The 25,113-nt window shown below is 43.2% G+C and overlaps 1 protein-coding gene across 4 annotated transcripts; it reads left to right on the forward strand.

Moving 5' to 3' along the window:
• The first annotated feature begins 5,004 nt into the window (after window positions 1-5,004).
• frmd4bb (FERM domain containing 4Bb) lies at window positions 5,005-25,003 on the forward strand. Of its 4 annotated transcripts, none has more exons than XM_084015632.1 (24): window positions 5,005-5,132; window positions 12,033-12,098; window positions 14,382-14,476; window positions 14,567-14,659; window positions 14,849-14,933; window positions 15,279-15,335; window positions 15,427-15,449; window positions 16,099-16,182; window positions 16,340-16,405; window positions 16,674-16,731; window positions 16,816-16,902; window positions 18,261-18,337; window positions 18,568-18,706; window positions 18,793-18,934; window positions 19,121-19,254; window positions 19,431-19,547; window positions 20,026-20,254; window positions 20,331-20,384; window positions 20,470-20,617; window positions 20,803-20,970; window positions 21,147-21,925; window positions 22,606-22,744; window positions 23,104-23,224; window positions 24,057-25,003. In XM_084015632.1, exons 2-23 carry the CDS (start codon window positions 12,033-12,035, stop codon window positions 23,219-23,221), a joined length of 2,958 nt encoding a protein of 985 aa, XP_083871758.1. In that variant the 5' UTR covers window positions 5,005-5,132; the 3' UTR covers window positions 23,222-23,224; window positions 24,057-25,003. The 4 variants fall into 4 exon arrangements, with proteins under 4 accessions (XP_083871758.1, XP_083871757.1, XP_083871759.1 ...); XM_084015631.1 differs by lacking the exon at window positions 5,005-5,132 and adding an exon at window positions 10,824-10,895; XM_084015633.1 differs by lacking the exons at window positions 5,005-5,132; window positions 23,104-23,224 and adding an exon at window positions 10,824-10,895.
• Window positions 25,004-25,113: the final 110 nt, after the last annotated feature.

A 25,113-nucleotide genomic window follows, 5' to 3' on the forward strand; every position in this document is an offset into this window, starting at 1 on the left:
CAGAGAGGACAAAATCAATAAACGGTCAATTATTATAATGATCATGCCCAAGGGACCAAACTCCCTATAGCCTACATACATATAGCCTGACCTTGAATAAGCGTTACACGCTGAAAGAATCCAATGATGATGTCATTCCATCATAAAAAGGAGGATTTCCATAAGAATAGATTTCACTTAATCATCTGGTCGCCGCTTCACTGCTGCATCTACACTCTATGTTTGCACCAAAACACACAATCATTACATTGTGGATAATATACTGTATAGCCCAAACCATGCATTCTTGTTTCTGCAGTTCAGTCATGCACCAAAAATCATAACAAACCTGGAGCCCTCTGTCGACCCTCTCATGCCTCTCGTTTCCCACCGTTTCCTGTGCAGACAGCCTGACCTGACTTCCCTGCTCAGCTCCTTCTCGGGCCCTCGCTCCCTTCTCTCGGCTCAGTTCGGTCTCCTCGCTCTTACTCCGATCCACCCCTTGGGGGCAGTATATAGCTAGAGAAGCCACATAGTGTGGGCCCTCTAGGGGGGCACTTTCTATCACAAAATGGAAATTAAAGTTCAATATTTGCATTAGCCTCATCCTGCTGAACTGGTTTAAGTCTCCATTTTACTAAGGCAAATATCATGCAAATGCACTCCTGCTGGAAAGCACAGACTTAAAAAAAATCAATAAAATATAAAAACACCTGGAATGTCATGATGATTGAAGACAGACGTAACTAGAATAGAAAGCAGAATCTGTACGAGACATTTTTCTTTGTCACGGATGATCAGAGACGTAAGAAAAGCAAGTTTTCACGTCAGATAAGGAGACGTGATGCAAGACCTGCAGGGCTTCATTCGACCAGGACAGCAGGCACACAATAGACTAGACAACATCATTCTGGGCGATTACAAAGGGGCCTCCAGCTGAGGGAGGCCCCCAGAGTTTATAGACAACAATGCCCTTTGTAATTCCTCTACTGGGTATAGTGTATACATAATTAATATTTCACTCAAATGTGTCTAAAAATATCCATTTAGTAGTCTGGGTAAATTCCATGAACGATAATCTAAAACATAAGATCAACATGTCTTTGAATGGTGACTTCATGTTTTTCTTTTTTAACCCATGAATATTAAAGTTAACCCATATAGTGTCACCAATATATTGATCCAATCTGGATTAGATTACAGCAGAGGTCTTCAGCGTTTTTTAGGCCAAGAGCCCCTTAAAGTGACACAGAGAAGAACCCCCTATTACATATTTTATAAATTGAGTTGCTTATTAAACTGGGCCAATATACTGTAATTATGCCACATATAAAAGTACTTTGTAACGATGTATGTATACAATACTAAACGATTAACATAATAATAGTTGACGGATTAATTCTATATTACCATACAATCATAATTTCAAAACACAACATTTAACAAATAGGAAGATTTATATGTTCTTATTATACGTTATATTCATGTTAAAGTGTATTTTTGGACATATTTTAATTATTGGAAGAAAAACATTTTTGCATCAAATAATTTTGGGGACCAGTAAGTCTGCGGACCCCCTGTTGACGATCTCTGGATTCCAGCATACAGACATATTCTGAATTGGGGACTGATTTAAACACGAACCTGTGACCGCCAGAGCTTTCAATCAGGTAATGTCGAGCAAACGGTCATTGTTCGAGCCTCTTATGTGCAATCACAACATTGGGCCATTCCAACGTGTGTGTGTGTATTCAGCGGTGAACACTGACAGCACAAGTCCAGCAACATACTGGACTTGTGCCAATAGATAACTGACCACATGGACGTAATTACAGGCGAGACTAATACATCATCGTTTACACAGCCGTGCAGATTTAATAAGCAGTACGGCAGCCAGTGCAAACACTGCTGGCTAACAAGACAGAGCACGACCTGAAATGTAGGCTAAGAAGGGGAGAGAAAGGTGTGACCAGACAAGTCCTCTTCACCCTGTTGTTTTCACCGCCGTCGACCAATCATCAGCGACTTTCAGCCGTTTCGCCAGAGAGCACTTCATGGATGTTGCAGTCAAAACAAGAACCTGGAATATGAACCAAAGGTGTCCGGGTGCTCCAGGATATTAATTAAGTTTGGTGTTGACTGTCTGTCTGTCCTGGAAATAAAACTGAATAAAGAAGCAGACCCAGTACAGGTAACGAATGCATTAGAGAATGAAGTGAACACTTGTTTCATACGTTTGCTTCCCTGCGGGGAAGTTTAAATATTTAACACAAGACACCTTTTCAAGCTAAAATAATGTCACTTTTGTGAAAGTTATATGCAACATCTCCAAAACTAGACACATTTAATAATTCATTCCGATGTGCATCATTGCTGAATATAGGCCCCTCTCTCTGTCGTGTTGATCCCACGTGTGTCACAGCGTTTGCTTATAGACGCACAGTTGCTTCCAAAACTTTCTGAGCTCATACGTGAGGTTATTTTTCCATTCACTGCAAATGTTTTGAGAAGCTCTGTACACAACATTTGCAGCACCCTTATTCAAAGTGTTTCAGTATGTAGTTGTTCAGCTCCTTCACTTTCTATTGTTGTCATGGGTGGCGACAGCGTTTGCATGGAGCATCTGCCAAGCAACATTTGACTATACTTAAATGGGGATTTAAAAGTAATTGGGCACCACTAATTATGCATGAAAATACATACACACATATGCAACTGCGTGGTTTTTGTGAAGTAAATTTACATTGTTTTTATTGCCCAAAATGGACGGATGATGAGCTGCTTACAGACTTGCAAAGTTCCATGAACGAGTATGCAACGATATCCGCCAGAAATAAAAGCAACCTTTTTATGCAAATGAAATGCAACCATACACATGCACACATTCTTGCTGATTTGAAGCTAATGTTTACGTTGCTGGATCTGGAGAGAGATTTATAAACCAGTCATCACACACACACACACACACACAATAAAAGCACTCACTTAGATGTATTCCATGAATGCATTAAACATACAGCTTGCCATTGATGATCTAATTGAATTACTAATGAGGGGTAACGAGGGAATCCTGCCCTTTTGTCTACGAGAAGATTTTCCTGCAAGGAGGCGACTCACTGGACAGATGGTTTTGGGGGATCTTAATGAGATACTTATTCATGTCTGATGTCATCACAGTCTACAGCGTTTACTGTAGACTGTGAAGACATACAGCAGTACAGCTACTTGACCTTTTAAATGCTGTTTATCAGGGTGCCCGTCTCAATAAAACTCAATATTTTGATTTGTTTAACAGAAGTAGAAGCTGCTTTGTGGACTTTTTAATTAGATCGCTGTGCTTCTTTGGAAAATTACCAGCGGAGTATAGGGTAAAGACGGGTAATGAATATTTCAGTGACACCGTCACTCCTGAGCTCAAATGAATATCACATGTGGTAACACACACACACACACACCAAGTCTGGTTGAACAGTATGGCGTGTTTGGAATTGTGCGTGTCAAAGATGTTTAGTGACGTGTAAATAAACTTAGCATAACGCATATAGCAGCCAAACTGGTATTTTACTTTTGCTTAGCGTGTATATTCTGCACAACAAAGACACACTGAAGCAGTTTTTTGCTATTGAACGACGTGCAAACTTTCTGTAAATAGTGCTGAATGCCTTGACCCTCATTTCAGTGAAGGTCAACGTATGTCGAAGCTGCAAAGTCCTTTATAAATATGTTTTTTGTCCATTAGGAGTGCTGAACACAAACCCTGAGAGAGGGACACGTCAAATAAGTTAATATGTCACTCGGTGCCAGCGTTCATCAGTGTATACTCTAATATTTCTTGCAGCTGATGGCGATGGTCAGATACATTGTGATCAAATGATACGCCGTGAATGGTTATCGTTTCCTGTGTTTAAGAGGTTGTCTGACATCACTCAGACTCATCTTTTCTTTTTTTTGTCACTGAGATCCTGTTTTATTGCTGCCGGCCAGTAAGAGAGAAAAAAAATCCTTTGTGCAAATACAGTCCACCCAAGCAGACTAACATACATAAAAAACCTGTTAGCTGGATTATTGCCGAGACAGAAATGTCCTATGAATATTTAAAAGAAAGGTTCTAAAAGTACAGTATGACATGCTAACAGTAAAACACATAATATTTTCTATATAGGCTACCCACAGTTATTTAATAAGGCCCCATTGTTCACAGCAATCACTGTACCGTGTAATTATTAAATAGGTAGTCAGTAAACCAAAAATACTTATTAACCCACTTTACTTTTCCCTTTGTCTTCTCTCCTTGTACTTACAGTACAAACAGGTACCCAATAAGTATTAAATATAATCCTAAATAATGACAATTTTGTACAGGCTGTAATCTAAAGCCTTACCTGCTTTATTGTTTTGTTTTTGGTTTCCGATCACGGTTTTTATGTTTGCCAGTCATATAAGTTGGGTTTTAATGGTGACATTGTAATCTTGTTAATTATAGGCCTTCAGTATATTTCTCTCCCTGAAGAGTAGATGCTGCCAAATGAACAAACTGATATTATATGACACAATAAGGGCTCCAGAAATTAAATATTGAGTGCAATAGACACAAGGTACCACCATATGGACATTGGATTTGAATTCGGAGATAAGGGCGAAATCCACTTAGTGTGATAAGGTCTCAGAATAAACATATATGTTTTGCTTTCAGGCACATAAATACAAGTGTGTGTGTGTGTGTGTGTGTGTGTGTGTGTGTGTGTGTGTGTGTGTGTGTGTGTGTGTGTGTGTGTGTGTGTGTGGTATAATTCAGCACACACACACAGCCTCCCTCCAAGCCTTCTTCATTATGAGGATTCAGTGTGAATCAGGCCGGCCGGCAGCTGCTGGATGAGAGAGGGAGGGAGGGAGGGAGCGAGAGAGGGAGGGAGGGGATGCGGGGCTTGTTCACATAATAGCCGGCGGGTGAAGGCGTGGTGAGTGTGGCTCAATACGAGGCGAGTGTGCGCGCTACAGTATAGTACCGGAGGATGAACGCGGACAGCGGCTGCTCGGCGGCTCCCCTCCCTGGCAAATTCAGCCGGGGAGACAGCTAGACGGAGGGTGGTGATCAATATGCGGGGGGAAGCCGTACCTTATCGATACCTAAGCGGGATATAAGGAGCGCGAAGGTAAGGCGATATGTGATGAGATGGAGCGGATACTACCGGCCTCATTAATGAGCTGCGAGTAGACAAAGTAGACCGAGGCATGGGCGCGTGTGATCCGGCTGGAGGGAGGCAGAGGGAGGGAGCATCTTTGGAGATCGCATGGGTTTGGCTCTCCCTTTTATTTCCTCCAGTAAAAAGAGGATAAGTGAGGTTTTTATTTGGACACATGTGTGTGTTAGTCGTTGGGACTCAGGTGGAACACCACCCATATACACAGTACAGTAGCCCACAGTAGCACATTCATTGTTCTCCCTGCACACTGGAAACTGGCCCTAGGGTGGGTTCCTCTCATTATGGGATGCTGTGTGGACAATACTGCTGTTTATAGTGGATATGAGATGGCATTGTCTTTGAAGTTGTTTAAGAAAGTAGTTTTATGAGCCACTTGTCTGGTCTGATTGAATCTAATGTGGAGACGCGAGTTGTATTTCTATAGTATGAATGAAAAAAATCCTGTCCAAAGCATTACCTCATCTTTGTGCGTTGTATTTTCTGTTTGGAAGCGTATGTGATTTGTGACTACGGTTTTAGTCATGTCTCACACGTTGTAGTCGCAGGTAGGCCAAGGCATCCTCCTTGTTACCTGTCATGATTTTCTCCTTTTAAAAATGTCCTTTTCTCTATCTCTTCCTCCTCCTCTGGGGTAAAAACAAGAATCCCCGCACAGACGGACACTGACCTGCTGATGTTATCTCAGAGTTGAAGGAAGACACGCATGCCTGTGTGTATTTAAAGCGTCGGGCGTTGTAAACAGGAACTGTAGTTGTGATGGCCCGTGTCTCCTATGACACACGTGTCCAGCGTGAAACTTTTGTTGCTCTTCCTCTTCGTTGGGAGAGGATGTCCTGCGTCGTCCATCACACCCGCCCGTCGACATGGTGGGGGCACGTTTTCTGACAAACTCTTCTCCGAAGGGGTCACGGAAGTCACGCCTGTGGTTAACGCCTTCAATGCCTCTTCAACAGAATCACGTATTTCGACACGTATTTGGCAGGAGCATCCTTGCCTAAAGAGGCAGGTGTTTGATGCTGCTGAGAAGTGTCTCAGCGCTCGGCGGGCAATCGTCCATTTAGGAATCAAAGACTTTCTGCAAAAAATGTGCTAAAGACAGATCTATTTTTGGACAGGCAAGTAATCGTGTATTCATACACCATACACAGAGGGGATAAATCAGAAGTATAGAATATGGTGAAAGAAGAGAAGCAAAACCTCCCAGTTAAGGTAAAGACAACAGATATATAACTTGATTGTATCTCAGCTAATATTCCTGTGAATTCTCACTCGGCTGCAGACCCAATTTGATCTTCATTCAGATCTTGAAATTTGATCATGTTCCATGGTTTTCCTCCACCCATTCGCATCTGTCATTCAGAGCCTCGTCCCTGAGCTCTGCAGAAAGTCACTGCAGTTTTTCCATAATGAAACTCTGCAGTTTGGTGATAGCAGGAGTGTCAGTGGGGACGACGGTGAAACCCGGAAAATGAGGGCAACTGGTGGTAAAGCTGTCCTGATTGCTTTTTTTGTGTCTATACGCTTGGAAGGTATTTAAATTCTGCGCTGAGATGCTGCAGTTAGGGCTATTAAAATATCTTCAACCTTAGCACTTTCACACCGGACCGATGGAATTCTACCCTTCGTTTTATCCATCCATCCATCCATTGTCTACCGCTTATCCTGTATTCAGGGTCACGGGGGGGGGGGGCTGGAGCCGATCCCAGCTATCATTGGGTGAAGGCAGGGTACACCCTGGACAGGTAACCAGTCTATCGCAGGGCCACCCTTCGTTTTATCTCAAGATATCACAACGAACACATTCACGTTCCCCAGATGATGAACCCATTTAACTTATTTTGGAAACGTTTCTCACCACGTTTATACTTCCAGCACAAAAACTCCTTCGCTACTAATAACTGGCCTGATTTAATCACACATAGCTGTTGATTCCTGTAGAGTTTAAATGCTCTCATTGTACGTCGCTTTGACGAACGAGAAAACGACTTTCCCATCAGCCTCAGCTGCACTTTGTGTTTAGTCGTAACCAGCGAATGTTGCCGTGCTAACATGCTAAAGTAAGGCAGCTAACACAGTAAACATTATACCTGCTGAACGAGTGCATGTTAACATTTTGACCTCACAACCATGCTAGAAATGCTGTGTGGTTTTACTAGAGAACTTCTTAATAAGACTTAATTAGACACTAGCGAGTGATTAAGTCCTTTCCTTCTTTGATTATGTGGCGGCTTTCACAGTCATAAGTGCTCCAGGTCATAATTTAGCGTTTTTCAATGGAATCATATTGTGATTACATCCTGACACAATAATTATGTCTCTGGAAATCTGAATTGATAAGTCTGTTTACGGGAGTACTCCAGTGAAGTCTGACTATTAATGTAATCAGATTACTCTTTCAGAATGCATGTCAACAGTCGGTGGAAATATTGAATAATTTCTTTGTCTATCACTTAAAAATCTTATGTTCATTTTGCACTCAAGTTCTTAATAACATCAGAGTCAATTTTCATTTGTCAAGTATTTAATTCACACAGGGGTGTACTAAAATAGGTTTTACCATGTGGTTATTTTATATAGATTATTTATTTATTGAATCACCAGAATCGTTCTCGTCATCTGAGATGACTAAGTTCGATATTTGTACTTATGTAGCTTCTCTACTTCTAGCATTACAATCCTACAGAGGCTGATAGAAGCAGATTTGACCACTGCTGTCACTATGGCTGCTCATAAAATATAGCCGTCTGCTGTTGCTACTTACAGTTGTAGGACGGCCACCAGAGAATATATCACAACGTCCTACTGCTTTGGTAGACCTCGTCCTTTTCGGGGTGACGGTAACAACCTTTACTGCATGATGACATCATTCAAGTGAATGACTCCTCTGTGATGCAACCCGCCCTTTTATCGCAGGAGATGTGGTGTCAAATTGTATCTTCCTAATTTCACCATAATATCCGTTCATGAATTTTCCGGATATCGCAAACAGCCGAGCTTGTTGTCTTTGGGAGATGACGCTGGACAGACGTACCTTTTGACCGCTGACAACATGAGTCATGATGAGAAATCAGATGAGGGTTCATGTAAGCTCGTCGTATCCTTCAGCCCACAGCCTTGGCTTTCACGCTGTTCTAAGGAGTTTTTTTGAGTGTTTTATTTATCCCTTTTTCTTTGCCAATACGCCTACAAATCAAGCATCCTGTCAACGAGATTTCTTTAGGAGATGTTCTTGCCAAAAACCAATGTGACTATCCTTTTATTTCACAATAAAAACGAGCCGAGTAATCCAGTTGTGTGAAGTCATGCAGGTCTCTATGTTGTTACAGTCGGGGTTAAAGGTCAGCTACATCCGCTACAGCTGTTGTCATAACATTATAAAGGAACTGTGAAACCGCCAAACACAGAACTTAGTGTGTTTTGGGTGTCACCTTGAATTCACAGGTTTTATTTTAGATTTTTCTTGGCTTCTCGTCTTGGTGAATCCGCGTCTTTGCCGGAGTGGCTTTTAAAATGATTTCTTATCTAAAGTAAACCAGTGTGGGAATGTATAAACTCTAATTATTTCCAGCCTTGTCTGATTGTAGTGGGTGTCTACAAAAGAACATGTAAGCATAGAGCAGACACCGACTTGTGTGTGATACCAGCCCTTCATTAATAATGCATGAAAACGGGGAAACTGAGATAAGCTGGGCTACAGTCTGGACACGACATTTAACCAGAGTGACGTATTAAACACTGACAGTCAGTTTACTCAGGAGATGGAGAGATTCTCCTTTTAAGCTAATTGTACAGCTTTCAAGCTGGTGGTGGCGTCATGGTGTCATTTTTTTTAATGAAATTAGTTAATGTTCCATTCATTACCTGCTCACCATCAGAATGAGATCTTGAGATGTGATTTTTTTTTTTCTAAGGAGGTCACATCTGCACCGTCTCCAAGTCTCCACCGCAGCACACTATAACAAGCTGTCTATATGCCAACCTCCGGCTCCAGACTACAGCCAACCCCTGCACCCTGCAGCGTCTCCGGAGAGACGAACACAAAGACTGACAGTTCTTTCATCTCCTCCCCGCGTATCTCTTTTTACATGAAGGTTGAATGCTTGTCTTGAACCCCACAGGGTCCAAGGCTGGCCTTCTTTATGGGAGTTGAATGGATTGTTTTTGGTTGAAAGCGGCGCTATCTGCTGTGACGAAAAGTGCATCATGAGATTTTTATCATCAAAGAGTCATTTTACTCAACAATTAGTTGAGTAAAATGACTCTTTAGGTCACTTTTGGAGCTAAAATACCACTTAATTGCTGGTTCCAGATTGTAAAAGGTGAGGATCGGCTGCTTTTGACTGACAAAACAATCAATTTGAAGATGTTAAGTTTGGTTTCCAGACTATGTTCTCTTTTAAAGGGTGATGAAAATAATCACGAGTTGTTCCCTGTTGTTCATGAGCATTGCTGATTATTGTGTGTCCACCAGTTTGAAATCCCAGCCTGCACTGGCGACTTCTCTGCGTTTTGACGGAGAAGCTGCTCCCTTTAGTCAGGGTTTCTGGGCTGCCCTGTCACATATAAATAGCAGTCCTCGTAGTGATTATAGCTCCTGGATGATTAATAGTGTAGATTCCTAAATCTCCCCGGCTCCTCCTCCCACTCACTTCATATAAGTACCAGCCATCCCAGCTGGATTTGACTCTCGTCTGCTGAGCTAATAACTGCTTATGGCAATTCCTCAATGGCTCATGCTTGTTTAAGAGGCCATTTTCTCAATATGAACAACTTCTCCACTTAGAAAAATAATAATCCATGCGCCATCTAGTGGCCAGTGGCTTTTACTGTATGTGTCAGTCATGTCATGCTCCAGAGACAAACTGTGTGACCCCCCCGCCCCCCCCACCATGCAGTCATACCTAAATCAAAGCTCAAATCAATGTAATAATACTCCTGGTGATTGTCACGAGCAGCCACACTCCAAATGAATTGAATTGATTTGAACGTCGTGCACTATATAAATTAAGTTTGTGCAAGATAATTATTACTGTGGCGAAGAAGAAAGACACATTATTTGGAGGCTGTTATTGACAAAGTGCTCATTTTATCATTACTGATGGTGTAGTTTAAAGAAAAGGACTGGGTGTGTCCCATTCACGCAGCGGGGCAATTGGTTTAATCCATTTATTAGTGCAGCTGTGTGAGAAGAAGGGAATTCACGAGTCTGTAAAGTAAATCCTCTAACACTTTAGTGGCTCTTTTATCAAATCACTTAGTTAAAATGTAGACGAAAAGGAAGTCGGAGAAACCTGATAGTCAGATTGAAACCCATTCAGCCACAGAGCAGAACCTGAGCGTCTCAGTATATTCAGACACATGGACACGCTCGACACCTTATCTCGACCACTTGTGTTTCCTGTCTGACCCCCCCTATTGTTCACATTGAGAAGCAGAAAAAAGTTGTGGTCAGGATTGTGACCCAGCCTCCAAGTCAGCTGTTGGTTTCACATGAACTGGCTGTATAAGCCGTCGGTGCACACAGCTAAAGCACGACTGCTCGGGCAATAAACTGGATGGTACAAGTCGCCGGGTTTAATCCCAATCGTCTGATGCTGCTCAGTCAAAGCTAACAATTTCACGGTCTGGATCCGAGAGGAGACTCTTATTAAAAGGATGAGGTCTGGTCGGGGGTGCATCCACACCTGCGCTCTCCCGGGAGAGGTTTACCAGGTACAGCAAGCTGCTCTGTTCACTCCGAGTCTTAGAAGTTGTTATCAGCCTAATTCTGTCAGGAGAGGAGGCTGTTGAATCCGCGTGAAAGGTGTTTCTTTTTCTGTGTCGTGAGCAGGTTATGTTGTGAAACTGGTAGACCTCAATCTGTCGTTTTTACCAGCTGTTTGATTTATCAGACGCTCAGCGCTTTCAGTGTTTCTTAGTAGGTCAAGCTGCTTCTGTGATGAGAATCGCTGTTTGAGGGGACAACTATGGTCCGAAAATGATGTCGCACAAGCAAACGTGATTTTCTTCGTGTCCTGTGGGTACGAATATCAGAGAACTGGATTTAATGGAGTTGAGGCAGTAGTTTACGGTTATAAACAACTTGAAGCGTAAATGTTTTTTTGAACAGGATGAAAAGTTTGTAATTATGAAGATGTTAGCAGTGGTCGAAAATGTATTTAGTATATACAACAGTATAAAGTAAAAGCGCTTTACGTAAGTAAAAGTACATATGTTTTACCGACAAAATGTACTTAAACACTATATATACCTCTTATGCATGTGTACATTATTGTTGAATTTATGTCCGAACAGCGTTTTATGTGGCTGGTGGAGATTTGAATTACTTTTATATTATTGGGTAGTTTATTCTCTAGAATTGCATAATGATGCATGTTTTGTGTGTAAAACTGAATATGCAAAGTAACCAAAGCTATCAAATAAATGTGGTGGAGTAAAAATACAATATCTCCCCTTGAAATGTAGTAGATGGAAGTATCAAATAAAAGTACGTACGTGAGTAAATGTACATTCCTACACTGGATATTTCCTCACTCAAATTCTGGAAAGGCTCAGCAACTGAAAGAGTAAAAGTTAAACGTGACGAGTTCAAAATGGTGCAAATCCTTCCTTTGGTTTCCATGGCAATAAATCCTTAAGACAATGGTTTTATTGTCATCGACAGTTCTTTTTTCTGTATTTACCACCAAGTCCTTTTATACGGATAGTTTAAGACTCTTAGATATTCCAGTGCTGTAGCTATAAAAACATTAGCAATACACCAGACCTGATGTCATTCCACCTTGTGGTGATGCACAGCTTGCAATCTGTGCCTCAAGCCTTCCACTTCCTCTATTCTTTCCCCTGCAGATGACTGAGGGCAGACTGTGCCAAGTGCTGCTGCTGGACGACAGGAAGCTGGAGCTGCTGGTTCAGGTATGAATGTTTATGTCCCGACGGAAAGTGGCTATAATCAATGTTTTTATGATAACAATAGATGAAATGTGTGATGTCAAACCTCTAAAAGTCATCTTTACACAGCAAGACAGACTGCTAGCAACTCGCTGTTGAACATACTGGAACATTTGGCAACTAAAGAGTAAAATATTTCTCTTAAGAGTTTGTGGTGAATAAAGTTCAGCTGATGAACCTGATGACTCATCATGTGGTCAGAAGCCACGAATCCAAGTAAATGCCAATGTTGCTCCGAATCTGCTGGATGTGTAAATAAGCAGCTGTAGCTGTGACGAAGTTCTTAAAGGTCCCATATTATTGAAAACAGGTTTTCTCTGGTCTCTACACCTATAAACTGGTCCTCCCTGAGCTTGTCAACTCCCAGAATGAGGAAACAAGCAGCTCCTGCATGGTCTCTGCAGCCCCCCCACTGGTACAACGGCGCTCCTACAGGGTGTTCAGATTCAGCTCCTGTTGTTAAACGTAATGAAAGGAGTCATTTGCATAGGCCGAACTCCTCTGTGCAATGATAGGAGATATCCGAGAGGGGGCGTTTCACAACACAGCAGGGAGAGCTTAGGGTGATCCGGCTGGTGCTCCCTGAATAAATCCCGGTGCGGGTGAAGCTGGAGACAATCCTCCCTCTGTCTCACGCGCTCTGGTGTGTCTTCACTGCTGCCTCCGGTCGGACGGAACCCGGGGCCGAGTGTCCAACAGAGCGCCGTGCACGACGGTCCGGGTCTGGTCGCTAGCGTTTCATTATTAATGAGAATGTGCCGGTCTGTATTAGCTTGTATGTGTGTGCTAACCACTTCACATCGGACTGCTTCAGTAACGAGGGTCAGTACAAAGCTGGCTTTGCCTCGACACTGACCCTCGTAAAAGGATCTGTCCCAACCATACGGGACCCAGCAACTTCACCTGAGCCACATAGGCAGCCATAGCGATACAGCCACCGCAAACATTGGCATATGCTGCCGCTAGCGTAAGCGGCATCGTCTCCGTCTCTCTCCAAGTAGGCGATGACAGACGGAGCTCATTAGCATTTAAAGGTGCAGGCACAGAAACAGCCTGTTCCCAGGAGAGCTCATTTGAGCAACTTTTAGACAGCTGAAATTCAGGACCATGGATGGGTTTGGGGCAATGCATATCAAATACAGAGTTGTTGGACCTCTGACAGCTGTGTGGAATTGATGAAAAACAGCATAATATGGGATCTTTAGTGCTCAATTACTTATACAGAGCATTGCTATCACACAACGATTTGCTATGTAAAAGCAGAGAAAGGCGTCTCTTTCCCTCTGTGCTTTGTTCGTGCTTTTAGCACATGTTCGTGCATGTGAGCGTGCTAGCTGCTTAATCGCTGCCTCTTTGCACTTTGCTCCTACGGCTGTTACAGCTGATAATGCCATCCTGACCAACAACACAGAAGCCTAACCCCCCCCCCCCCCCCCCCCCCCTAAAGTAAACACTGTTAGCATTTTGCTATTGTTTGCACTGTTAGCGGCGTTAGCTGTCACCCCTTTCGGTGTAATTCTGAATACCAGTGCAAACTTGACTTTATTAAAGAGGCCTGCCGTGCGTAGCTCTAAGAGCAGAGTCTATAGGTTAAGGTTTGACTCTGACATCAAGTAGTTGGCGTCAGCAAAGCCCATTGATCGGGGCAGAGGAGCTGAGCCCATCAGGTTAACGGCACCTCAGCAAGCATGGCCGCCTAGCCAATCCTAGCACTCGAATGCTAAACGGGGTCTTGCCTGGAAAAGCAGTAGGATTCTTCATCACGGTTGCAATGGTCAGAGCCGTTGAGATGCAATGAAAATGCGAACGGTTGCCGTGTCTTGCACCTTTGCTTAAAGGATTATGTCAGTGTTCACATCTCGTTTCCTCTGCCCCCAAGTGACAGTCTAGTAGTAGTGCAGTTTTAAAAATAAACAATAATGTCATAGAGATGTTTCTTTAATGTAATGATATGCTGCATGTGGCATGCTTTCAGTGGGTATGTATTAAACAATTTCTAGAAATAGGATTGGAAGGGAGTTGTTCCCTCCATCACATTCCACTAAAATGTATAATTTCAGGATGGGTAACCCGGGTTACGTCCCTGAATACTGTTAGCACAACTAAATCCTGTTCAGTTAACTTCTCTTTGCAGGCAATGCAACAACAAAGAAAATACACATTTAACACAATCATTTTACTCTGGATCTTTAGCAAATAATTTGAATGACAGTATGTGCACAGCTAAATCCAAACCTCCTTCCACAGCCTAAGCTGCTGTCGTACGAACTCCTCGACTTGGTTTCATCCCACTTCAACCTCAAAGAGAAGGAATTCTTTGGACTGGCGTATTTCAATGACAAGTATGTAAATTGTAAATTGTTGGGTTTGATTTCTTTTCGGTAGTCTGAATATCTACAGATGTCCACACGTCCACACGCTCTCTTTTGCAGTGATCAGCGTAAGTGGTTGCAGATGGATCGCAGAGTCCTTGAACACGACTTTTTAAAGAAGTCCGGGCCCATCGCCCTCAACTTCCTGGTCAGGTATTAATTCATTCTTCTCATGCAAATCACAAGACTTCCAGCAGGGAGCACTACTTTGTAAAGCTGTCAACAAAATGCCCAGTGTGGTTCCCGTCCTGATTGCCTTGTGTGTACATATAAATGTCAAAATGGCTGTGTTTAACCTTTTAAATTGGTGTGCGTGTGCATCTATATTTTTGTCCTTCATAGGTTTTATGTAGAAAACATAACCCAGCTTAAGGACATCATAACGGTCGAGTTATTCTTCCTGAATGCAAAATCCGCTGTCTACAATGTAAGTGTTTTTTTCTTTCTCTTATTTTTGAGGTAATGAAAAATGATGCTGGTTGTTTTGTTCTCAGCAGTTCCCCGATGAGTCACTGTCTCTAGACCCCTTGCAGCTTAGCAGACAATAGCTGCAGGGCACAGTTTTCCCACTCTGCTGGCTGGAATGTAAAGTAGACAGTCTGGAATAGAAAAAAACCCCATCAGGGTTCATCCCTGAGAATGAGCAGAGGTTATTGCAGGGCCACACAGAGCAGATTCTATGTTTGGATCCAGACAGCTTTCTCTACATGGACTACATTTCTTTGCATCCTTCTCATCCCCCCCGCCTTATTGATCTACATCTCTCTCTCAGGGGATTATAGAAGTGGAGAGTGAAAACGTCTTCAAATTAGCTGCAAATGCTTTGCAGGTCAGTGCTTCAATAATGACAACAATTAGTGCATCTAAGAATCCCCTTTTTAAAAAGCATGTAATCTGATATCACGCATTTGTTTTTATAGGAGGCGAAGGGAGACTACACAAGGTAAGCGCATATTATCAGCCGGGTAAGAAGTATTTAACAGCAGTGGGACAAGTTAATGGTGAGCTTTTAGGGAAGGCATTCGAAAGGCTGCAGCAGAAAAATCAATGGCGGTGTTATGTGAGGTTTACCACACACGGCTGTGAAGCTCGCACCATGCAACTAACGAGTCTCAAAGTGCTGATAGAAGCCCAAGTATCGCAGAGAACAGACAAGTGTGATCTGCCTTTTGATATTATACTTGTAGGGATCAGAGGGAATACTGCAGGTCTTTGTGCAGGTCGCCACCTGGCTTTTGACATCTTAGTTCTTATGAGTGAAGTCTTCGTTATGATATTTACAAGTGACTTATGCAGAACGGGTCCTTTACTGTGCAGCTGTTTGAGATACGAGAGCTAATTTTAGCTACTTTTTTGTCACTGTTGGGCAGATATTCTTAGCACTTATAGTTATTCAAGTAACTTCAGCTGTCATATAAATATACTGAAGGCAAAAGTTCACAATGGGCTTCTGAAATGTAGAAAGTAGAACGTTGCAGTTGTGAATAAACAACAAACAATAAAACTTAACCGACAAAAACATATGAAACATCCAAGAAATGCAGGTATAGAGCGTCCACTCAACTTTATACTCTATATCTTTTCTGTTTCAGTGATGAAAACACTCGAGCTGACTTGAAGAAACTACCAACGCTTCCCACCAAAGTACTAAAGGAACACCCATCTCTTGCATACTGGTACGCCTAGGAAGAGCTTATATGAAAGCCTAAAGTTTTAAAATGTGCATCTAAAATACGGCCACACAGGATGGCTTGATCTGTTACCGTACATGATCTGTTACCGTACATCAGTTCAAAGCGTGAAATAAAGCGTCTTCTCTCTGTGGCCTTGCAGTGAGGATCGAGTGGTTGAACATTACAAACAGCTGAAAGGAGTCTCCCGAGGACAGGCCATTGTGCAGTAAGTATGGAAGAGAAGGGCTCAACGCCAGTAATTAGACAATGAATGCTCCTAAGCTTTAAGTTCATTAATCTTCCTCTCACCTCTATTAGCCCCCCCCCTTCCCTCCGTCTCTCTCCGACACTCCTTTTCTCATCATCTGATAGAAATCAATAGCTCCTCTCCAGTTGCAGTCTGGCCAATAACACTGATTCACTGGACAGAGATCACGTTTCTACATTTTCACATTTTCCAAGGTAAACCACCAAATGTTTTTTTTTTGTTCTAGGTATTTGACGCTCGTGGAATCGTTGCCCACCTACGGCGTGCATTATTACGAAGTCAAGGTGAGTCTTCTGTGATTTATGGGAAATGACGGCTGGTTACGCCTTAAACTGAGTCAACCATCATGCTGTGTTCTTGCCTCACAGGACAAACAAGGGATCCCGTGGTGGCTCGGTATCAGCTATAAGGGCATCGGCCAGTACGACCTGCAGGATAAATTGAAACCTCGAAAGGTAAACATTCCCCAGCTGCTGCTCTAAAATGGCTGCTTGCTCTGTCGCTGCCTCACTAATCCCGGCGTGGACATGATAGCACAGGGTTAAGGATTGCTGCTGATGCACATAGCGTGGTGATTCACCAGCTCCGATTCATGCATCATCTATCTCACTCTTTGCTCCAACAAAGGTTGGGCTTCAGCTGCTGCAGCAGCAGGCGAGGCCAGACTTGACAAAAAAAAATTGGAGCAAAAATCTCAGAGAGCAGTTTTGCTACAATAAGGCTTTTCGACAGTTTTTCCGATGAGGTGGGCGAGAATCATACATTCAGTGTGAACCTGCTTTTCTTGTTTCACTGCTGTTGTTTTAGCTGCTGAGTTAATTGGAGAAACACCCATGTGTGTGAGCCGTCAGCTATGTCGTCCAGGTTGTGAGTGGCAGGGGCAAACAATCCACATTCATATGCTGGCAAATGAATCTGAAATCTAGCCTGGTAATCGCCCGACATGCCTGCCACGTTCCTAAAATTGTGCAAGCAGCAGGCTGAAGGGAGTGAGCTGGTGATGTCAAAGGCAAAAGGGGCTGGATTTGGGGCGTCATGATGTTCTGAGAATACCTGAGGAGACAAGTCGGGAGCTGACGGAGCTGAAGGAACAAAGTATGTGCTCGTGTTGACAGAAGAGTCAGGGAGGATTTAATAACTTTACAAAACGGGACCTGTGAACATCCATTGTGCTGGTAAGACTGGGTTCAGGCACTTCTTTCTCTGGTTGGAAGTAATAATGTAGGTAGACTTTTGTTCTTGTTCATCCCAAAATATGGAATAGATATCTAGATCTCTCGAATAACAGAAAAACCTCTCCGTACCTCCTGAGTGTTATCTACGTAATGTAATGCTCTCCAAAGTGACCACATGTAGCATCGGTTTTCCGTGTGCCGTCTGAGTCTGGTTCAGGATCTCGTCCAGACACACAGTGAGTCACCGACCCAAATAGATGGTTCACGTCTTGTCAGCGAGCACCTGGGTGATACAGGCATGGATGTGATGAGCCACGCAAAGTGTTGTGTACCGCGATGAGTGTGTGTGTGCGGTAATGTCCCCTCGTGGCGATCTTCGCTTTCTAACACCTGCATTATTGCAGACTTTGCATGGCGGGCGGCCCAGACTTTAATGACAGTTCATGTTACAGTCTGGCTTTTTTTTCATGACAAGCTATTCAAAACACCTGCGCTACTAATCGTTTTTTGTTTTCTAGTAGTTTATGGGATGTCAGTCATATGTTGTTTGAAATAAAACATGAACATTTATTATGGCCTTGCACTGACTCTCTGCATTTATACATATAATATCATATACTCTTGTTTTCTCCCCCCAGCTTTACCAGTGGAAGCAGCTGGAAAACTTGTACTTCCGGGAGAAGAAATTTGCTGTAGAAGTTAATGATCCACACAGGTGAGCAGCCTTTATTATGTTGTTTTAATTCTCTTTGTGCTTACAGTTTCATAGTCTCTCTCTCTCTCTCTCTCTCTCTCTCTCTCTCTCTCTCTCTCTCTCTCTCTCTCTCTCTCTCTCTCTCTCTCTCTCTCTCTCTCTCTCTCTCTCGCATTTATCCATGATCTTTATTTGAATTGTGATGGTTGGGGTGAAAAAAAAGTCTTATTCCTGGGGTGTTTTTGCAACAGGAGAGCAGTAACCAAGCGCACCTTTGGGCAGACGGGCCTCCTCATCCACACGTGGTATGCCAGCCACTCTTTGATCAAAACCATTTGGGTCATGGCTATTAGCCAGCACCAGTTCTACTTGGACAGAAAGCAAACCAAAGTAAGTGTCGCTCCGGCATTCCTATTAATACGATTTTAATACCATCCACTAATCTGTGTTGCACATTTTCTACTGAATCCTTTTAGACTAAATTAGGAACGGTAAGAAGTGTGGAGGAAATCGCCATGGATCTCACGGAGCACGGAGGACCGAAAATAAACCGACTGGGAGACGCTGGCCTGAAGAATAACTTAATAACAGCCAGCAATGGGAGCCTGGTGTCTACGGGTTGGTTGTCATTATTTCAGTGCATGGAGCAGAAGTGTCTGTTTGATTCAGTTTCCCCGACTTAGCAATGACGCATAAACACTGAGCCGTTTTGTGTATTAAAACGTAAAAAGGTGACAGGTTGAAAAGTCAGCTGACGGTGTGTCATTTTTAGATGCAAGAATAGTAAGAATATTGCTTTCACAGGTTCTGCAGACTCTGAAATGAGTGAAGAACAGAAGAAGGAGAAACTCTCTGAACTTCGGAAAAAAGAGCAAGAGCTCCAAGATATTTTGGCCAAGAAAACAAAGGAACTGAAGAAGATTTGCCTGAGAGAGGCGGTGAGCAATTATTTTTTATGGCGCTTCTTCTGCACCGGTGCTATATTTTGCAAGGCACATGTACATTTTTCTTTTTTCTGAAGAGCCACATTCAGTCAGCTGAACTCCCTATTATTATGATTGATGGCTCAAAGAGTATTTAAGTATTTAGGGGTGGTGTTGTTTTGTGTTTTCAGGAGCTTACTGGCAAGCTGCCAAAAGAGTATCCCCTCTCTTCAGGTGAAAGACCGCCACACGTCAGACGGCGAGTTGGCACCGCTTTCAAGCTAGACGACCTTTTCCCCTACAACGAGGTCTGTTTTTTAACCGTTTGTTCCAATTGTTCAAGTTCATAGAGCACCATTGTTTTCCATTTCTGTACCTTAGAAATTACAAACCCTAGCTTTCAATCCCACACTGTTCTGGTGCCATAAATACGTCCTAGTGCACCGAATCTGCAGTTGAAAATAGTCCCCAACAATGCACTTTTGTTTGAATAACATTTGCTGCCAGCTTTGGGAAAGCACCTAGCCTTTAAATTAAACTATAATCTTTTTACATCCATTTTTAAAGATTTACAACATCAGTAAGAATCAACTAGCTTAGACTAGAGTCGAGATGTAGGAAAGTATGAAGAGTATTGTTGGTTTTGGTCTTTTCATAGAATTTGTTGACAATCACATTTATAACATCACACCCTTTAACCAAACACTCCCTTACTATTGTCACCGATGTGTAGAAGAGTCACTCATTGTCACGTCTGGGGATGTGCTGCTTGTGTTTTCGCTGCAGGATCCCTTCCTCAGGAACCTGGAGAGCAGGTTTGCCCTGCAGCAAAAGATCGTGGAGGCGGCTAAGAAGCTCGCAAATGAGGCCGAGCTGTGCAAAACTGTCAAGAAGAAGAGGAGGAGAAACTGTTTGGATGCCATGCACAAACTGCAGCAGATAGAGGATGAGATGAACCAGTATAGAATCAAGAAGGGGAAGAAGCCCACGCAGCGAGCCTCGGTGATCATTGCAGGTACGGTGCAGGATGATGGGTCTTACCGGATTAGTTCTGTTCACAGTAAACACGGAGCTATTGTCTCTTTCTCTAGATGAACTTGTGCGTTCAGACTGTAGCTCTCTCTCTAGTCTCCCTCTGGATGATGGTGAGTAAGAAGACACACATTCTGGTGCATGGAAATCCACTGCCTTGCTGATCATGATTGTCAGTATCGTATTCTCTGTATTCAGATGACTCAGACGGGGTTAGTCAGAGGCCGCGGTCGCGGTCGGTCCAAGATTCCCCACAGCTGAGTCCGATGCGGTCGCTGGGACCGGAATACGACGTGGAGAGACAGAGATCTCCGAGGGAAAATCACCAGAACAAGAACCACAGCAGGTGGGGGAACCCGTTTCCTGCCCGTGTAACTCGTTTCGCCACTTTTGATTTGACTTGTAATGAAGCAACTTTCTAATGATTTGGCAGAAACCACAATATTTGCCTAATCATGTGGGCTCATTCCTTTCCTCACACCTCATCCCTTTTTCCTTTTTTTGTTGTTGATCCTCTTCACACCCTTTTAGATTAGCTTTTGAAGGCCAGGATTCTTCCCACTACTACCAGAACCCGAGAGAGGTCTCCTCCACCCACACTAGTCCCTATAAAACCCTTCCCAGACCTCCCAGAGATCCACGCAGCATGCCTCCCACCCCGGTTATGACCCGCAATGCCTACAGCAGCAGCCAGCTCAGGTGTGGTCTGCTGCATTACCAACCCACTCTTTCCTTCTCCTCACCTTCCCTCACTTTTAAACAAAAACCCTCATCCACATCCCTTTTTTATTTTCACAAAGAAATCCAGAAAACTTATCCCAGAACGGATTTTGTCCTTCTAGGAGGCCGTTTTAAAACTTGTGTCCCTTCTCCAGGTCAGAGGGGTCTCCTCATTGCTTCAGGCATCGCAGCGGGAGTCTGGAGTCGCAGCCCAGGATAAGAAAAGACACAGACTCGGAGAAGCCCATCTTTATCTTGTCACCAGGCCACCGCAGCAACAGCACCGAGGTGTTGGAGGATTGCTCGTCCTACACCAGCCAGTCCAGTCTGGACTACTGCGGGGCGGCCAACTCCCACTACAGCACGCTGGACTCTCGGACCTCAACCATGCATCGTCTCCACAGGAAGGTGGAGGTGTACGGAAACACCGGGAGCATGCCCAACCTGGTCCAGCACCATTCCGGCTGCAGTTATTCATGCGACACCTCAGCAAACTATGCACCCAGTGCCTACTACGTCGCCGGCTACCCCTGCCCGGACATGGAGCCTTGCGCAAACGGCGCCTACGTGTATGAGAATGAAGTGGAAGGCCACTACAACGTCAACCCTTCCTACCAAGTAAATGGGTATCACGGACATGACAGATTCAGGAATTACAGCAGCGACCGGGCGGACAGTCTTTCCCAGAATCCCTACGCGACAGTGAGGCCGCCGCGGAACAGAGAGGGTCCCAGGAATGAGCTGTTGGCCAAGAACATGCAGAAGGCCTTGGTGGCGGAGCATCTCAAAGGCTGGTACCACCGAAGCAGGGGCCACAGGGAGGGAGGCAGGCTGGCTGGATATGACTTCGACAGCGGCTCTCAGCTCAGCCTGGGGTACCAGACCATGCCAGCGGCCTTCAGCCACTCCAGCAGAACCACCTCCTTTTCATCAGGTGAGATGATGTCCTTGAGCAGTTTGAAAAAAAGTCAGATGTATTGGCGTCGGAAAGAAAATATCCTAAGAAAACGTAATTACACTGAATCTGAATCCCCCACCTGGCCTTATGCTGCTAACCCAGCCAATACACATTTATTCATGGAGGTTTCAGAGGTTACATAGTGCTGATCTGAAGGTGTTTCCAGAATTTCCAAATCCATCTGGATTTAAAAAATATTCCGTCTGCTGCACATTAAAAAGGCCTTTTAAAGTATTTCCTAAACCTGGTAGCTGGAATTTACATAACTCTTTCCTCAATTTGCAAGTAACATCAATATAGGAAAGTTAAATGTACTGGTTCATACATGGACACACACACACATATATATATATATATATATATATATATATCAGTTGATCTTCAAAGGCGTCATTTATTATGAAATAATAAGCTGTTATTTGTAATAAATTTTACATTTGAACAACAAAAAAAGAAGGTCAGGTCGGGTCTTTATAATCATAATTGTTTGCATGTTAAGTGGCAGTAACAGCACTGTAATAACATATTACCGTATCACATGAAGGGTAATTGTTGTTTTTGCGGTCGTGACATTAAGCTTGACTCAACACTGTCGCCAATAACAACAATTACCGCAGAGCTCAGCTGAGTGTTTTCGCTTTTTGTCTCGTTGGCAGTGTCCTCAGTGGAAAGCTCAGGCAACTGGCGCAACCAGCTGGCAGTGGGCCTGACGGAGTACGATACGCCCGACACGCCTCAGTACCCGCACCCCGGGGCGCCCGCCTCTCCGTACAACCGCAGCCCTTCACACAGCAGGTGAGCGCTGCTCGTCACTGATTCTCTGCACTGAGCTCGTGATGCAGCTGGAGGTTGTTCTTACAGTTTAATTATGAGTGGTACTCCGGATGCTGCTTTGCTATCTTAAGGATGTAATAATTAGCCTACTAACGCCCCCCTGTCGATACTCAGCGGCAGGTTACAGATGTCAGTGCCACTCCTGTTTCCTGTAATACATGTTTCATGTTGCTGCTCTGCCTCCGGATAAAACATCTCATTGTGTTTCTCTGCAAAGAGTTTCCTTTAATCTTGTGTGACTTGAAACTATTAACCTCATAACCCACGAGGATCTTCTCTCTTTCCTTTTCTTGACTTCTGATTAATGCTCATGTGTGCAGATTTCCTCCAGAAAACAAAGTGTCTGATACAATGCCTAAAAAATCTGAGTCAGTTGAGGTGGTTGGCTCTGAGGCCACTAGTGCAGACGAACCGTCAGACAACAATTCTAGCATTTAAAGGGTGAGACCAAACGCAGCGGGCCGCTCCGTGCCGTGTTGCCAGTCATCTCCATTTTGACATCCTGTCTTCGTCTCCTTTTTTTTTTTGTCACATGCACCACATTCTATTTGCACAAACATGTTTCACTCACTATCTTGATGGTATCGCACCTGACATACCCCCACTTTGTGATCATACGATGAATAGAAAGTCACAAGACACGCAGCTCTATGAGGCTGTACTTGGTAGTACAAATGCTGATAGTTAGCAGGTGTAATGCTAACCATGGTAATTATCTTAGCTAGTAACAGTTGGCGATTAACACTAAACGTAAATTAACAACATTAACAACACCATTGGTTTTGCAGGTAGGGCCTATTTGGTGGCAAAATAAAATATTGGACAAATAATATACTAAATAATATAATTTTTGACCTGGTGATGGTGCAAGATGAGTGTTTTAACAGTTTAACCTGAAGGTTTCCTACGTAAATGTCCCAATCATAGTCAAAACATTTCACTAAAAACTGACAATTTCAACCTCATGGTGGCACAAGATGAAACGCCCGGAGATCACCGAAGTCGGAAGGCTTCATCCTCTGGGGACAATGAATGTCTGAATCAAATTTCATGGTAACTCATCCTGTAGTTGAGATATTTCAGTCTGGACGTTTTAGCTGCTAGCATGTCTAAGAAGTACGTCTATTTATTTCATCAGGTTGCATGCATTCTTTTTTTTTAACTTTCCATTTCCATTTCCATTCCTCAGTTTTCCCACCCCAAAAGGTTCAGGCATGTGTTCCTTGTTATCACAACTACAGTGGATTTGACATATTCTTGTCTCACTGTGCAGATTTCACCTGGATGGAAGCTACATGAGCATCCACTGAAGAGGACCAAACCCAACTTTGGCACAAATCAAGCCATGGCCAGCAGCACATGAAGGGGATGAAGTTGAAACACCGGCTGCACACAGACTTTTCGTTTCTGCCACAACCCTGACTTCTTGGGAGGCGATCCGTCTGTCTGGTTCTGGCAGAGTCTGTGTGCACGCTGTCCTTATGTTAAAGTAACTTCTGAACACAGTGATGACACTCTTGAATGACTTTCCCATGTGCCTTGGATTGGATGAATTGTACAGGCAGATGAGAATGTGTCGAGGAACTTTTAAGATGTTGCACAACCACACTGGATTCAAACCCTATTGTGTTTTAAAGATGGAAAAAGAGGCAAGGTGTTTACCGAAATCCAACTCAGTGTATTTTAACAGAAACTAGCTACTGCCTTATACGAAACAGTAGGTTATAGAGTAAAACTGATTTTCACCACTCTCGTCCAATTACAGTATGATAAGAATTAGTCTGGATTAACAAATCCAAATTGAAAACAAAGCTTGAACAGGTTCACAATGTGACATTACAAGAAATGAACTGATCATTCATTAGAGCAGACTGTGTAGTCGGTGAATTCCCATTTCTTTATTATGTTTAACCTTTAATCCGAATGTATTATGTCACTATTGTTTATAGAACCATTTGTCTTTGTTGGTGGCGTAATGTGTTTTAAAATGCATGGTAAGAATATCGATTTCCTTCTTTTTTTTCTTTTATAAGAACTTCTTTTTATATTAACAGAAAGACCACTGCCGTAAAAAAACAAAAAAACAAAAACAAATTTATCGTCTCGTAGTTTGTTTTTCTCTCACATTTGTACAGTCAGTGTGTAGTTATACGTTAGATGTTGTCATAAAATATTTTCCACTGGGAACAAAGATGTGAATAAATACATGTGTGACACACAGACGGCTGATGTCGCTTTCTGTGTGGCTGTAAACAACCAGTTCAGGTTTCCGTTATTCAGTTAGTAAAACTTTTTTGGTATTCACTTTCTCGCTGAGAGTCAGATGAGAA

Source organism: Eutrigla gurnardus, assembly GCF_963514095.1.
Source record: "Eutrigla gurnardus genome assembly, chromosome: 8".
Lineage (NCBI taxonomy): Eukaryota > Metazoa > Chordata > Actinopteri > Perciformes > Triglidae > Eutrigla > Eutrigla gurnardus.

Coding starts and splice junctions, on each gene's coding strand:
- frmd4bb (XM_084015631.1), top strand. CDS start 10,839: ATGAGGTCTGGTCGGGGGTGCATCCACACCTGCGCTCTCCCGGGAGAG. Junction 14,934..15,278: donor CAAAATCCGCTGTCTACAAT/GTAAGTGTTTTT, acceptor TCTCTCTCTCAG/GGGATTATAGAAGTGGAGAG. Junction 20,385..20,469: donor TAGTCTCCCTCTGGATGATG/GTGAGTAAGAAG, acceptor CTCTGTATTCAG/ATGACTCAGACGGGGTTAGT.